At 42.9% G+C, this 16,330-nt stretch overlaps 1 protein-coding gene and 1 long non-coding RNA gene across 4 annotated transcripts in view; one reads left to right on the plus strand and one right to left on the minus strand.

Annotated features, from left to right (window-relative positions):
* Positions 1 to 938: 938 nt before the first annotated feature.
* Positions 939 to 14,511, minus strand: LOC134478488 (uncharacterized). Its single transcript, XR_010051122.1, has 3 exons — positions 10,731 to 14,511; positions 9,793 to 9,883; positions 939 to 1,728 (listed from the first exon to the last, which is right to left on the minus strand). It is a non-coding gene; the product is annotated as an uncharacterized LOC134478488 (long non-coding RNA).
* Ly86 (lymphocyte antigen 86) overlaps positions 14,501 to 16,330 on the plus strand; it is a 54,767-nt gene continuing 52,937 nt past the window's right edge. The window contains exon 1 of one of the 3 annotated variants that reach the window (XM_063259827.1): positions 14,501 to 14,706. In XM_063259827.1, coding sequence (XP_063115897.1) covers positions 14,571 to 14,706 — 136 coding nt within the window. In that variant the 5' untranslated portion in view covers positions 14,501 to 14,570. The remainder of the gene's footprint in view (positions 14,707 to 16,330) is intronic. The other 2 variants (XM_013151337.3, XM_003468826.5) reach the window with 2 other exon arrangements.

Genomic DNA, 16,330 nt, shown 5'->3' on the forward strand with positions numbered 1-16,330 from the left:
AGTGCTATGTGAGCATTGTAAAAAGATTTAAATATTATCTAGTGATACTTCTAGAGTACCCATTTCTTCAGAATATATCTCAGATTGTTGTGAAAATTACACAAAAACTTGTCAGCATAAAACACAGTGCGGCTTTCAGAGATACTGTAAAGAAGTTAGACTGTGCTGTCTGTCATCACCCTTGCCTCTCCATCACCACTTAGAGCAATGTAACATTCATAATGCCTGTAACAGAATGAAAAAATTACTAGACACCTTTAAAAGGCAGAAAAACTAACCTATAATATTCACAGAAACATTGAGAGGTGACTCATGTACTTAGTTGACAAAGGCTTTAAAACTGCTGTCAAGAAGATGAACAGATGCGTAATCTCAGCAGAAAAATAGAAATTATAAAAAGTAGCTATGTGGAAACTGGGTAACTGGAAAACATAATTTGAAATAAAAATATTACGTTTGAATTCCAAACAGAAACGTTAGAAAATAATGATCAGAGGCTTACTGATCTGTGTAATATCATCAACATAACATACAAATAAATCGAATCCTATAGAGGAAATAAATAGCAGAGCAGAATTTTTTTTGTTTTTGTTTTTGGCTTTGAGATAGAGTCTTGCTATGTAATCCAGGCTGGCCTTGAACTCATTATGTAGCCCAGGTTGGCCTCAAACTTTTGGTGAGCCTCCACTCCATCTTCCAAGTGCTGGGATCACAGAGGTGCACCATTACACCCAGCCAGAAAAATATTTAAAGAAGTAAGGATCTAAATCTTTTCAAATGTTAAATAATTCAACTCATTGCTCCAATAAGCTCAGAACCACAATAAGGCACATCAGAATTAAACTTATGAAAACCAATGATAAAAAGGAAATATTACAAGTAGTCAAAAATAAAAGAAACTGCCAGGCAACAACTATCATTAACTGTTTATCATTCAAAATATCATATCAAAATAATCATTAACTGCTTATCAGATTCAAGGTCGACCAAAATATAATGAGGCAAGATCTTTAAGGCACTGGACAAGGAACTCTTACCTAAATTCTACATACAATTAAAATATTTCCAACCAAAAAACAACTGTTTCAAAAAGTGAGGAAAAAAATGAAATAAAGATATTTTCATATAAGCAAAAGCTGAGGGAATTCACTACCACCAGATCTGCACTTCAAGAAGTACCAAAGGAAGTTCTTCAATTTAAAATTAAATCATAACAGAAGGGAAATATGCCCCTAATCAATGAAATGCACTGAAAATCATACATATTTGGATACAAACAAAAGAACATTTTCTCTAATTTTCAAATTTATTGACAAGACAACCAACTATTTAGAGAAATAGTTCACCATGCACCGTAAATATCTGTGTAAATCTTTGTGGTGTGTACCACATTACAAAGCTTGCCTGCCTTCTGGTCAGAAGTGGTTGTGTAGCTACTTACAGTAGTAACTAGCAAGTCAGTGTCCGTGTAACTACAGGGAAGCTTCCCTCTTACAGTGACTAGAAGATTGGATGCTCAGCTTTATTTTTTCAATGCTAATGCGATGTCCTCAATCTCAGGGTCCTTGGCTGTATCACAAAATTTCTGCATGAATAGCACCTGAGCTCATACTGGATCCAAGAGCAAGGGGAGTCAAGGTAAGCCTGCTGGTCGTCACGTTGCTCTTCGTACGATGAGTAACACAGCCCTTTGTCTCATACCTGGGGTCTCATGCCTTTTGCCAGCACCTGTGAAACAAATTAATTCATGAGCTTGAGAGTAGACTATGTCTCTAAATCTTCAGTTATGGACAGTTGGTTAAGCAAAGCAACAGCACGAATAGTAACAGCGATGCATTCTTCACTTTTATAGACTTGTAGAAGTTCATATGTACCGCAGAATACAGAATGGGAACTCTGCAATGGAAACGTATTGCTTCAAGGTTTTCTTGGACACACACTCTGACTCCTAGAGCAGCACAGCCCAATAGGAATACAAAACGGAACACAAACTATTGGGGTCTGTGCCTAGATCCTCCACCCCTTAAAAGGGTGCATGGTGACAGCTCAAATGAATGAGACACACAGCATGATCTTCAGGGCTGCAGAGGACTGACAATCCTAGGCAGAGCTCGTAACCCTGCTAGCCGGCCGACTGACGCTGGGCAGCCTGTATTTAATCAGAAAAAGCAAGGAGTTGAGTGGACAATGGAGGAAACCTGAGCAGGATCTTGGGAGGGGCGCAAGGACCCCTCAGAGAAACAGATGATGCTAATTAAGGAAAACTACCCAGAAAGTCTTCAGGTGGGCTCAGCTATCCTGCACCGGAGGTGTCTCCTCTCCAGTTCAATCATGCCCCACGCCATGCCACAGCCTGTATGTGTATTCAGCTTCACCAGCTCCAACAAAAGGATTTGGATGTCACTTTTAGTTGGGAGTCTTGGCTATGACATTCCGAGACCTTAAGATAAACTACTCAGTACTCTAAAGTTCCATTTCTATATCTGCGTCAGATGTGTTATATAATACCTACCTCAAATCTGTGTAAAAATTGTAAGTTTTCTTTATCATTGTTTAATAAACTAGTTCTAAGGGCAATGAATGATGGTCCAGACACCAGTGAAGGTCCCAAGGATTAAAGGGTAAATGATAAAATCATTTGCTTCAACAAAGAAGCCGGACACATAATATCTGACTGCCTCCCTAAGTGACTATTGAGAGGCTGAAGTTAAAAAGAAAAATAAGGAGATGTGAGACATAACTAGGGTTTAAAAAAATCAGTGAGCACTAAGTATTTATATTATAGTACGTAATCTCTTTTCCTTGGCAAAATACAGCAAGCAAGCATCCTGGAAAAAAACTATGAGTCTGACCTAGGCATTCTGTCCAAAATTTAGTAGATTTTATTCTACCCCTGAGTAGGGAGCAAATTAGAAGACCAGTGTTTTACTTGTCTACCAAGCTTAAATTTCCTGAAGCTTGTTCAGTACTGTTAGGAACTACTATCTTTTTGTTATGTTTCCTTCACTAGCATCAGTTTTTAAATATACTACACATGTCACATATGGACCCCAGCCCCAAATTTAAGAGCAAGCATTGCTCCCTGATGAGGGGCAGCAAGGTTTTAGCACCACATGTGTAACAAACACTCGTCGTGTGTGATCAGTCTTGCCATCCTTCTAAAGCTGCAACTTCCTGAATGAAGCATCACGTGACAGACAAGGGTCTAGGACCTACCAAGGTCACACAGTGAGCAGTGCTGGGACCAGAACACAGAGTGATCTGTTTCACTCCAACCTCTTTTGCAACCTGTCCCTTATAGACTCCTCTCCTCTCCTGGATGCGCAGAGAAAGCAACTGTGGAGCCATATGACTTCCTATTTGTTCAAAGTACAAGAAATCGGTCACATATCTCCTGTTGTTCTCATCAAACACCCTCAGGTCCCCAGGAAGCTGTGTACTCTAAGCGGTAGCTGTAACAGCAGCAGCCATGGTCCAGACTTGACAAGAATAGTCGATTCTAAATACTCTGTAATGCTGTCATTCTCTTAAATGGTTTTACATTGTTTTGATATACTTAATGCTACAGTATACGAAGTTGTACTCAAGGACTTCAAGGAAAGAGTCAATATGGTAACTACTTTTGGGTCGGAATTATCTGGTGGTGAAACACTATTCTGCTTAAATGGTTATGTTTTGATCTGCGATGTTTCGCTGTTATGCCCTCTTTTTTCTCAATCTCCACTCCATTATTTACTTTTTTATTTTTATCCGTTTAATTAAAGGGAAAAAATAGCAGGATATAATATAGTAACCCACTTTGACTTTCTATTATCTCGATTTGAAGCCCTGTATTACTCTCACCATCTTGTTTTTGACTGATGTTCCCCTATTCTGTTTTGCTGGATAGTATCAGGTTCGAAAGTTTAGGCATCAGCTGTGAAGATAATGAGATTCATTATAACACCCATTCTCGTTGACTTTTATCTACTTTTGAAGACCTACAATGTCTCCAATGGTTTGGTTTTGTCGGTTTTGTTCTTTACTGTTTTGTTCAATTGTATTATAACTAATGATATAGGCAATTCTATTAGAGATAGCGGGAGGCATTATGGTAACCATTGTTGATCACCTTGTATTATGTTTTTATATTATCTATTATGTCCACCCTTTTGACTTGACCGATTCTGTTCTGTTATGTCTCATTTGGTTTTACTCTCTTCCAAAAAAGCAATAAGAACCGTGGGAGCAATGAAACCCAAAACGTGTAATAGTCATTGTACAAAAGAGAGGAAAAGAAAGTGCTCTGAACTATATAACTGCATGTATATTTAAGTGTAAAAGATAGAAAATGATATCACAGAGTTTTATTGGATCATTGAACAGAACTGTTTGCAGTATCATTGTTGGAATGTCCACTCTACAAGCTTTAATTTTGTGACTTGAACAATTATTTCTAAGATGGCAATATGTAATCCATTAACTAATGATTTCCTACTGTTCATTTTTTTCTTCTGTAATTCTGTATAACTTGTACCCTTTCACTGTTTTTTTTTTCTTTTCTCCTTAAATAAAAAATTAAAAAAAAAAAAGCGACCTACCCTGAGGATTCACCTCTTCCACAAGACTTCTCAGTTAATTGCCTACAAATATCGAGAAGTTACCCCAGAAAACACAACCTCTTATGTCAAGAATTCCTTGTGTTTTTATTTATATAAGCACCATATGGTTTATTAATAGATTGCACCATCCGCAGAGTAAATTTAAGTCCCGAACAAATCTCACAGCAGGATTTTCTCCTGCACTAAATTCCAGAAGTCTATCCAAGGACAAAGAGCATGGTGCAAAACGGAGATGACAGTAATGTTTGTTAAATGGAATTTTATGGCCTAAATTCAGCAGTCTCTTACTTTCTAGTTCTTTCATTCAAATTTGATATTATAATAGAACATCAGACATTCACCATGAATAAGAATTTTCAAAGGAAGAAATAGAAATGACCAGTAATAAAAATACAAAAAACTTTTGGTTGTGATAGTACCAAAATACAAATAAATAGAAGACAAACCAGTGTCTGTCTACTAAGTTGACCAAAAAAGTTTAAATAATGATGCCCAGCTGCTGCCATGATTGTTAAATTCTTCAATACACCTGAAAAGCCAGATGATTACAGATACAAAAAGCCTTAAGTGTCTGCAATTATTTTCACCAAGAACTTCACTTTTAGGGATTTACTCCAAGGAAGTTAATCATGGCAAAAAAAAAAAAAAGCTACCATAAGAAAATTCATTATAATATTATCTTCTGTTATTTTTCTATTAATGACTGATTAAAGTATAAATTGATAAAATAAATCACAATTAATTCATACATTGTAGTATTATATAGTCAGTCATTAAAAGTTATCCAATAGAATTCTCATCGTAACAGTGTGTCAGAGTATGCACAATGTGTGCAGTATGATTATGTGTGTATTGAAATGATGTTCCACAAATGTGAGATTATTGAGATTAGAGGTGATCATTTTTCCTTTTTCTTCAGTTTTCCTGCCCCAAGGAGGAGAGTTAATCTGCGTATCCCAAAGGTTGTATTTGCTTTAAATGTATTGCTTAAGAACGAAAAGCAAAGAGGGAAAGGAAGCTATGCTCTGGCTCTGCACTTTTTTAATTTCTTGGGTGGGGAGGGAAAGTCCTTGCTCAGCCTTGCTGGTGACAGCCCCACTGAGTTCAGAAGTCCAACAGCCCAAAAGACAAGCTTGCTGGACTATATCATCTTCTGCCTTCAGCCATCAGTCTAAAATGTTTTATTGATACAGACAGATTCTGGGCATTGAGAATACAAAACTGAGGATGAAAAAGAGGAAGAAGGAAGGATGAAAGAGAGAGAAAAGGTTAAAAAAAAAAAAAACAACAACAACAACAACAAAAAAAAACCAAGATACCCTGGTATGTTATGTACAAGTCTATCTTAGTTTTCCACTGCTGCAACTGAATTCCTGAGACTGGGTGATCTATAAGGAAGTTTATTTCTTACAGTTCCAGAGACTAAGAGGCAGGGACCTGCTGAGAGAATTTCTTGCATCAAACCATGGCACAAGGCATCACATGGCAACACAGAGCAGAGCAGCTTTTACAGCAAAGCTATTCCCTGACAAGATCATTTGCCCATAAACATAATAACCCACTCACAAGAGGCATATTACCCAATCACCTTTAAAGGGTCCGATCTCCGAGTACAACTCACACATTTCTTTGGGGACCGAGTTTCCGAGGCTTGAATTCTGTGGACAGACATTCAAACTGCAGCACTGAGCTTAACTGAGGGACTCCGAGCCACGTGGTGGGAAGACAGGGTGCTCAGGGCTGTGCAGATCCATCTGAGATCAGTCACCCAGCCCAGGAGAGCAGCTCATCCCGAAGCAGCCACTGAGCCAAACCATCAAAGCATGTGCGTTAAGGAGAGGAAAGGGTTGCAACCACTGCAGAATGTGTGCCCAAGACACTCCCCAAGGCCTGGGGAGTGGTGGGCCAGCGAAGCTGAATGCTGAGAGCCAGGGCCGCTGGAGAGAGACACCAGATCCAGAAAGGGCTTGGGAGGCTCGTTTAGGGGACACCACTGAGAGCCTCTGGCGAGGTCTCCTCTAAGATTCACATTCCAAGCATGTAACTCTGGGTTCAGACTGAGGATGGATTTGAGAGCTGGCCATGGTCCGTCCTCGAGACCTGTTAGTGTGGAGTGGGGACAATGGAGAGAGACACACCAGCACAGAGTAAGGGATCTTCCCTCCGTGCAAAGGGCTTTGTGAGGACACATTATTGTTCCATGGCTTCATCTTTCACACTCTAATGAAGGTTCTCTGATCCCACACTAGAAACCCAAGACAAAACAGACCAGATTTCGGGCAAGAAGTGACAATTGAGGGCCTTAGACTTAGTTAAATCCCAGGTAAGCAAAAGCCACAGCCTCAGAAAGTAGCATTTGGCAGGAAAATGCAAAGCACTTTTCTCCACCTTAGCAAAGTGCTGGCGCTCCCAGAAGGCAGCTACACAGGGAAAGCTCAGTTTCCGAATGTTAAGCGGCTTGGCATGAGATCTAACTTCTAGTTTGAACAGTGTCCTGGGAGACAAGAAAGGTGTCATTCACGAGACCCCTTAAAGACCCATTCTGCCACCAGCTACCTCATGCAGCCTGTCTTCTGCAACTCAGACTCCTGTCTTGCATCACCACTTTACCTTCTAACAAGTCATACATGTCCACGCATTTAGTCATTCACCGTGGAAGCCATGGCCAATGACCAGTGTCTACAATCCAGATGGCAGAGAAGCTTTGGGTCTCCATGCAGTGCCTATTATCTTTCCTCTGAAAATAAAAATATTAATATAAACCATTACCGTTTCTTCTTTACCTTTTTATAGGTAAAGAAGCATGCACTCAAGGAGACCATGCCTTGCCAATACCACAGAGTGGAACCAAGATTCAGTACACAACTCTCTGATTCCAAAGTCTAATTCTTTTGCAGTGTTCCAGTCTGGCCTCTCCACATGGCACAAAGAGAAGCCTGGACTACGCCTGCTCCTTGAAGCCTCAGAGGCCAAGTCTCACCCCTTTCCAAGAAGCGGGTGAATGGTTTGCTTTGGCATCAGTAAAAGTACGCTAAGCAAGCCAATGTGCAAGGTTGGGCCCTGAAGTCCATCTGACCTTCAGTGACCCTACCGCATATATGATCTTGGACAAATTATTAACTATTCCTCAGTGTTCTCAGCTGGAGGAGGTCTTAGAATCTTTTTACTGAAATTCTGGGCACAGATGTGTCTTAGAAATCAGCATGTCTGATATAGAATGCAAAACCCACTAATCAACTGCATGAATATTTTTGTAATGAAAAAATTAAGATTCATGTAAGGGGGATAAAAGAAAACTATAGTATCATTTGTTTAGAAGGCAATTTTTTCTCAGCAAAAGAATACCTTTACAGAAAAAAGAAAAGAAAAACACTTTCAAGGCTTTGAAATTTCTGGTTTGCAGAGAGGATACAGTGGGGAGGGGACTGCAGCTTGTGGGACTATTCCACTTTGGAAGGCTGTTTTGGGGCTTAAAGGAGTGAGAAAATGTGCGTGCATGCACCTGTGCATGTATGCCCAGGTGCGTACGAATACACACATTTAAAAGAATGTCTGGTACATAATTGGGGTCAATGCAATCTGGTTATTTTTTTATTCCAAAGAGGAAAAAATGCAAGCAACTTCAAAGATTATTATTTATATGTCAAAATTGCTGCAGGGCAAGTTTAGTACTCTGGGCACCAGAAAACTCTCCATAAGCTCATTTCACAAAAATTCTTTGTGGATCCAGCAGTCACTACTAGAAGAAAGAAGTCCAAATAAAAAACAACCCCAGAAGCTGGGGAGGGTATGCTAGTGGTAGAGAGCATGCTTAGAATGTTCAAGCCTTGAGTTCAAATCCCTAGCGGAAGAAAGAAAGAGGAAAGAGATCGAGGGAGGGAGCCCCCAGGGATCTGGCTCAGCTTTGCATAGTCCTTTATTCCAGCTGCCACCTGCCCATCCAGCAAAACACACTCTTCAATAATTTGGCTTAAATGTGACAAGGGCAAAGCCCATGGTGGCAGCTAGAGATTCTTTAGCCAACCAGAGGTAAAGGTGCATTCCCCAGCCACAGCTATGGTTCCGCCGACAAAAGCAGATTAGTGCTGCTGCTTCACAATACGTGAAATCATTCTCCCATTCTTTGGTACATTTCTGGTTTTCTCCATGATGTTTTCCTTAAGTTTTCTGAAATCACTTCCGTCTTGTCAGGATGAAAGAATACTGAAAGCATTTTCAATTGGCGCAGCAGCATTTTAGCTGCAAGTTGTTAATCTGTCCCATGCTGTAGAGAATTTTTATAGAATGAGCATCAGTCCTTTCAGACCAGACGTCCCTCCCCGAATCTCAGAGCAATTTTTTCCACTTCAATCAGAGACTGCTGCAATTTATTGCCCTTTAAATCATTGGAAAATTGATCAGACTGATCTATACTACCCACCTCTTCCCTGGCCCAGCAAATGTGTTCCACTAGCAAAAATCATTTTTGTTTATAATTTGTCATATAATTTATAGATCCATTTAGAAACCAAATACTTTGCATATTATGTGTCTGTAATAATTAAACATTAATAATGATAACAAATAGAACAACAGAGGAGGAGAGTGGTTTTTCAGATAAGTCTTATGCAGCTTATTCATCAAACCAAACAGTTATTCGAAAGCCCTCATGAACTACTAGTCTGGGGAATTTTTTAAAGTTTATAACACATATGCAACAGCCAGTTGAGTATATTTCAGAACATTCACCCCATTTTTTTATATAGAACCCAAGCACTTTTTCAACAAGCAAAGTCTATTTTCTTTTATTAAACAATTTAATTGAACAAATTTGTTTATTGCCTGTGGCTTCCCACTAGAATGTAAATGCTATGAAAATAAGATCTTTGTTTTGCTGTACCCTCGGTACTCGGAACCATAGCTGGCATGATGGAGATGCTTAATAAATATTTGTTGAATAAATTATTGACTCAATCTGAGGCAAGCTGACAAATTTAGAAAGCAGGTGGCTGTTCTTTGTATAATTCCACCAGGTCCACGCATGTACTGTGTAGTATCCAGATCTCAAGGAACTACGTGGGCATCTTGCCTTTTCCTTGGGTGAGTGACAGATTGTAAGACTCTCCTGAAAAGCTCAGTAAGATGGCACAAATCCTGAGATACCTGTATAGCTCACACAATAGAGGATGTGAAAGTATTTGCAAAAACTCACCCACTGGGGGATGATAAATGGTGTTACACAGGAAGTGGTATGGCTTCCTGACTCCTCACAATGGGGGAGCAGTTTTCAGGTTGCACTGAACCTGGAAAACAAAAGCAAAGTGAGATCCAGCCTTCTCCTTCCACCGTAATGTGCAGAGATTCAGCGATAGGCCCGGGGAAAGGAGCAAAGCAGATGCACCAGGCAAAGAGAGACTTTTGTCTAACACACAGGCATACATTACTTAACTCTGGGATACACTGTGAGAAATCTGTTGTTGGCAATTTAGTCACTGTATTGAACATCACAGGGCACATTCACACAAACTTAAGTGGTGCTGAAGGTTTGCTCCAGCAAGTACGTCTTCCCCAGTATCTCTGATCTAGAGTTTTCAAAACTTCAGCTGCTTTCACATCTAAGCTCATATACTCACAATGCACTGAATAAAATTGTTGAATCATTTAAACCGCCAAAGCTAGTGGTAATTTCAAAACTGCAGTTGGGCCCAGCCTTTCATTTCAACATCAAAAACAACGTTTTGCTTTGGCCGTGATTGTCATAGTATTGAGAGGGATACACTTCTCGGTCAGGTCTTCAATTCACGTCTTTAGAAGTTTCCCCATATCAGTAGAGATCCTTCTCAAATCTGTGTTAATCTAGTTGGCCTCCAATGATAACAGACCCTTCAATGGCATCTGTCACTTTGCTTTCCTTCAAGACAGTCCCCAGGGTGGCACAGGCTGTGCCAGACTGAAGAGCAATGACCATCACTGACCCTCCACTGTAGCCTTCAATCACTTCTAATTTGGTTTCGGGTCAGTGATTTAAAGTGGCTTCTTTCTGGCACATTAGCAATGGATTTCACATGGTTAGGGAACATGAGGAGCTAAACAACATGAGGTGAAAGTGAACACAAATGAGAAAAAACCCCAGCAAGATATGCAACGAACCCAAAGTGTATCAGGCTGCATCAGGCATCTTCATCCACGAGGTCCATGGTTGACCAAAACACTGGGATGCGACACATGACTGTGATAAGTATCTGAGAGCAACTAGACAAGAGGAGCCACAGTTAAACACAAATAACGATGAAGTTACATTTGCTGGCAGACAAAAAGCATGCTAGGTCATCAGCACTGAGTGCTAAAGAACAGTGTGGCTATCAGTCTCCTGCCAGCGGGTGTAATGGAGAGACCTAAACCTCCTTCCACCTTTTGGAAAAATACGATGCCAATGAAAGGCCAAATGGCTTTCCAAGGCCTTATTCCAATGCCTTCACTTCTGCTGCACGTGCCACTGGTGCAAATACAGTCTCCCTTTACACACGCATGTGCACACACACATACAGCATAGAACAGTAGAAGGTTACAGAGTGACCAGGGCACACTGAGCATTTATGGTCAGCATTTCAGAATCTGTCTTTAAAGTCCCTGTGGCTCATGCCACCTGTGGCCAGCAGCCTCACCCCAACCAACAGCAGCCTTTCCCTGACTCACCTCACCCATCTCCTCTCCTCCATTCCTTCCTCCTTCCATGTCTCCCTCTCTGGAGCATCTTATTTTCTCAGATGGAGCAGCTTGCCCCTAATTTCCTTTTGTCATTAGACCCCTGCCTGCGGAGTCTCTCCCTCCATTCTTCACATTTCCTTAAGCACAGAGTGATAGCCAGTCTTGATAACATTTTCACCCTGTGTATTAGCTTTCCAGTTGCTGGCCACTATACCTGCATCTCCAATTTGGACGAGAAAAGGTTTAATTTAGCTCACACTTTGGAGAGATTCAGTCCATGGTCAGCTGCTCCAAGGCAGGAACATCCTGGTGGAAGGTTATGTTGAATCAAAGCTGCTTAACTCATGACCGTCAGGGAGCAGAGCCGGGGAGCAGCACCAGAGATGTGCAGGAGAGGGACCACACAGAGTACCCATGGCTGTGTCTCCGGAACCTACCGGACACACCCTGGAGCATGCTCTGCTAATGTGCCAAGTGTCTCTTAACCCAGAAAGTAAGCATGCAAGCATTAATGTTCACACCCCACAGGAACAGAAAGGCCTCACACCCCTCTAACATCTATGAAAAGAGAGAATCATGAGACACAGAGAAAGCAGTCAGAAAAAAAGCAGAAGAGAAAAACAGCGGACACTGAAGACACAAGCTTTTAGCCACAACTTGCTAAAGGACTGAAGGTCAACATCAGGTCCTGACAATATATCTGACTTCCATTTACATATGCATACTCATATTTAAAATAACAACCATAAGCTGATTCTAATTTTATTCTGTACAGAACGAGAAATTCCCAAAGGATGTTTTGCTGTCTTTACAGAGCTTCGGGTTAAAACTTTATGTTGCAGCTTTCTGTTGCCGTGACAAGATAATTGAGATGAACAACTTACAGAAGGAACAGTTCTTTTTGGCTTATGGTTTCAGGAGATTCAGTCCATGGTCACCCGGTCCTGTAGCTTTGGAGCTTGTGTTAAGACAGCACATGCGAGAGGAAACCTGCTCACCCCATGGCAGCTGGGAAGCAAAAGAGAAAGAGAAGGAACCAGGCCTCCAAGCACCCGTTTCTATCACACATCACTAATGACCCAGACTCTTCCCATCAGGTCTTACCACTCAGTAGACTAAAGGCTGGAGACCAAGACTTTAACACATGGGCCTGCTGGGGACATTGAAGATTCATATTATAACAGAACTGAAGACATCATTGTGGACTGATTTCTAAAACAGATGGGCCATCGCTAGTGATTTGAGTCAAGTCCTGATTCTCAGTATGCAGAACAAACAAGGAAACATCCTTAGAAAAAGCTGCTGATTCCTTTTTCCTATAGGGGTTGCTATGTGTCACATAAAATGCCATCTGTCACACAAAAAAATAACATTTGATCAAGAATCCTTTTTAACAAGCAAATAATCTTGGTGGGATATTATTCAGCTCCAAAAAAGAAGGAAAGTCTCTCATTTGCAGCCACATGGATGGAACTGGAGAACATCATGCTCAGTGAAATAAGTCAGACACAGAAAAACAAATGCCATGTGTTCTCACCTACGTGCGGAAGTTAAAACACTGACCTTATAGAAGTTGAAAGGTGCCTTGGAAGTAGGGGAGAAGGAAAAGTGCGCATGGTTAATAGATACAGAGGTCCAGTTACACATAAGCAATAGCTCACAATGTTCCCCAGGGAACATTAGTTAGGGGTGGTATCATTTAACTGTAAAGTTCAAACACAGCTATACAGGAGGATTTTGAAATTTTGCAGCACAAAGTAAGGTTGGAGGTGAGGGATGTACCAATAGCCCTTATCGATTATACTACATCATATACATGGATCAAGAAGTCATGCTGCACTGTGTGACATTCACATATATATTAGTGATACCGAAATCCTGTCACTAAAGCAGAGGTCCTCAAACTGTGGCCTCCTGCAGCATGAGCTCGCTCCATCTCCGGGGAACAGTTCAGAAACACAGTTCCCTGGGTGCCCTGACCTACTAATCAGAGACTCTAGGCTGGGAAAAGCCACCCACGTGCTCTAGGTCCCTGCTGGCAACTGACTCGATCATTTCCCCAGACCACACTGGGAGAACCGCTGCTCAAGCCAGCATCCCAGCATCGCTGAACTTATCTGAAGACTGGGCCTTTAAGAAGAGTCAATCCAGGTCGTCCCTCCTCCCAAACTTCTGCTCCCTGGTATTACCCAAGAAATACAAAGTATTCAATGCACTTGTTAATTCAATTAATTAATCCAATTAATTCAATGTGTTTGTTTCCTTTCATTGGTAATTAAATTCCATCTACCACTGGGAAAAAAATCTTGAAGGTGACTTTAGTTCCTGTTTAGCCGTTAACCAGAATAGCTGATTGACCTAGCAAGCTAGGGCAGGTGTGGCCGGCCAGGATCAGTGGTGTTCCCCACTGCTGCTGGACTCTGCTGGTCTCACCTGTCTCTGGTTCTCTGAAAGGAAGGTGGAGCTGGGGAGGGGTGGGGCAGCAGGAGTGAGTAACGGTGCTGTCCCCAAGCAGAGCAGCAGAGGTCCGTGGGAGACAGAGAAAAGCATCTTGGCTTCCAAAAGACAGTGGGAGGTGACATTCATGATCTCACCAAAGACCAAGCAATCAAGCCAGCTATAAAAGGGAGTCCCTGCCTTCCTACCCCATCACCCCCTTCCGCCAAGCCAAACCCAGAAACAGACCAGGGCTTCCTTCTCAGGACTGCTCCCACCCTGTCTCCAGGGAGAGCATCTGCGTTCCCCAGCCAGCCTTGTTCTGCTGAAATCCCAACGTCAGCAGTGGCGCCAAAGCCCGGGGACCGTCAAATGCGAGTAGGCTAGAAACCACATCCCAGGTCCCACATGTCTTTCTGCGGCCCTCAAAATGCCAAATGCTGCCCACTGGCACCAGCTGGGTTCCTGGCTCACAGCACATAGCAGGAGCTTTCAGGGAGCTGAGGCTGCAGATGCAAAACACACGGTGGCCTAGGAGCCGGGGCTCCAGGAGGCTGCTGTGCAGAGCCTGGGGCCTTCACTGACTCCATCCCAAGAAAGCAGAAAGTCAACATGCACCAGCCCCAGACCAGCCTCACCCTGAGACTCCAACTGCCAAGGGTCTGGGCCCTGTATTCAAATGCACCTACCATGGCCCTTGGCTTCTCACAGTGGGTGCCCAGGAGCCCATGAATGGAGAAGTGAAACTGGACATGCACCCAGGAGGAAAGAGGGGAAAGAGGAAGAGTCCGTGGGCCTTACTACTGTTTCCGTTGTTTCTCCTTCGGTCACACGCAGACCCTCACTATGACCGGGTTTGTGGCCGCCCTCCTCCTCTGGACCCTGGTTTCTCCTGGCAGCAGTGACTGGGGCGGAGGCTCGGCGTGGCCCACACACACAGCCTGCAGGAAGGAGGGCTTGGAAGTGCTGTACCAGAGCTGCGGTAAGGGCTTCCCAGGGAATCTGGGCTTCTGGGGAAATGAAGGCCGGCGGACTGGGTTGTGGAGGAGCACTTTGTCAACCTGCAGTGAGTCTGTGAGGACCACTAGGGACCCTGGGGAGGAAGAGCTGGGAGGGGTCAGGGAACCTCATGAGAGAGCAATGAAAAGAGCAGGAAAGAAACATCAGGGCTCCAAACAGAGCCACTCCCAACCCCTCTCACAATGCCCAGGAAAGAAACAAGATGCCCCAAGTCTTCCAAGTGATGAAAATCACAAAAAGATGCCTTTAATAGATCTTTCCCCTAAACTTTACACCAGAGATAGATCTCCAGGATGTTAAGTTTATAAGTTGGGATAAAATGTCACTGTTGTCCAAAGATTCCCATCCTTCCCTGCCACTTCGAGCTCCTAACCAGCATTGTGTCCTGTCACGTTGGCAGGCACTTGGGGGAAGGTATCGATGCAGGGGTTTCTGCAGCACCAGACATGCCAGACGTGAGGGCTGTGGTTTGAATGTGTCACCCGAAAAGCATGTGTTGGAGGTATAACCCCAATGGGACTGATCTGTGAGACAGGACACCACGAAGGGTGATCACGATAAGAGGACTCTGACCTCAGGGGTGGATTGGTGTCATCACACAGGAACCTAGGGCTGGCTCATGAAAGGCATGGCACTATGAAATCTGACAGTTTGGAAGGCAAATGCTGGGGGATGGAGGAAGTGGGGATAAAATGCCATTTAAGCGTTCAGCTGGGGCGCAACAAAGATGGGACCCTGGGGCATGCAGCTGGCCCCAATGATTGCCAGCCAAAAGCTGGCCCAGGGGATCTGGGTGGTCCATCTGGATGCCAGGGCCATTTGCATAAGTTGTTCTAGTCCTTTAAAAAGAAGGAGTCTTGAAGTGCATGAAACATTAAAACAAGTGAAAGAATGAATGGCTGGATGGTGGACGTGCCCATTTTGTCACTCTTGCTTGTCCCATGGGGCAGGATGCAGCATGCTGCCGTCCCATTGGTGTTAGGTGTGAGATGATGACAAGACTTGAGATGCCCAGCTGGTCAGTTCTTGTCTTTCCAATTCATCCTTGTGTAAAAATTGCTTACGACTAGTCTGTCACCCAGACTCAACTTCAGACTCCAGCTAACCCTGGCCTGCTCTTTCAAACCCACTGGCAGCAGAGCCTAAAGCCTGGGGATGTCGGGAAAGATCAAAGACAAATTCCCCATCCGTCAGGGGCTGGTGCTTCCTTCTAGAGGTGGAGTCACTCCACAGAGCCACTAAACCTCAGAGACCAGCCCTGTCCCAGGCACCCGTAATAAGGAGTCCAAGAAACATAGTGTCTTCCAGGAGCACTGTGAAGTGAGCCAATGAAACCACAGAGAAAGTCTGTCACAGAGGCGGGCACATGTATCGGGGATATAGTGGTTCATGAGAGTGAGGTTGGTGTTCAGTCCATCAGTGAAGAAATCATTAAATTAATGCCTAAAGAAGTAAAAACGGGCATGAAACATCCCATACTCAAGCAGCATTTTCTAGAATGTGCCAGGCACCATGCCACATGCTTGGTATGCACTGTTTTTGTCTTACAGATGTGTAAATTGAGGGTAGGAGGGCCTATATTCTTT

This window comes from Cavia porcellus, unplaced genomic scaffold (genome assembly GCF_034190915.1).
Source record: "Cavia porcellus strain 051 isolate PalLab524CR breed Dunkin Hartley unplaced genomic scaffold, mCavPor4.1 scaffold_13, whole genome shotgun sequence".
NCBI classification, from domain to species: domain Eukaryota; kingdom Metazoa; phylum Chordata; class Mammalia; order Rodentia; family Caviidae; genus Cavia; species Cavia porcellus.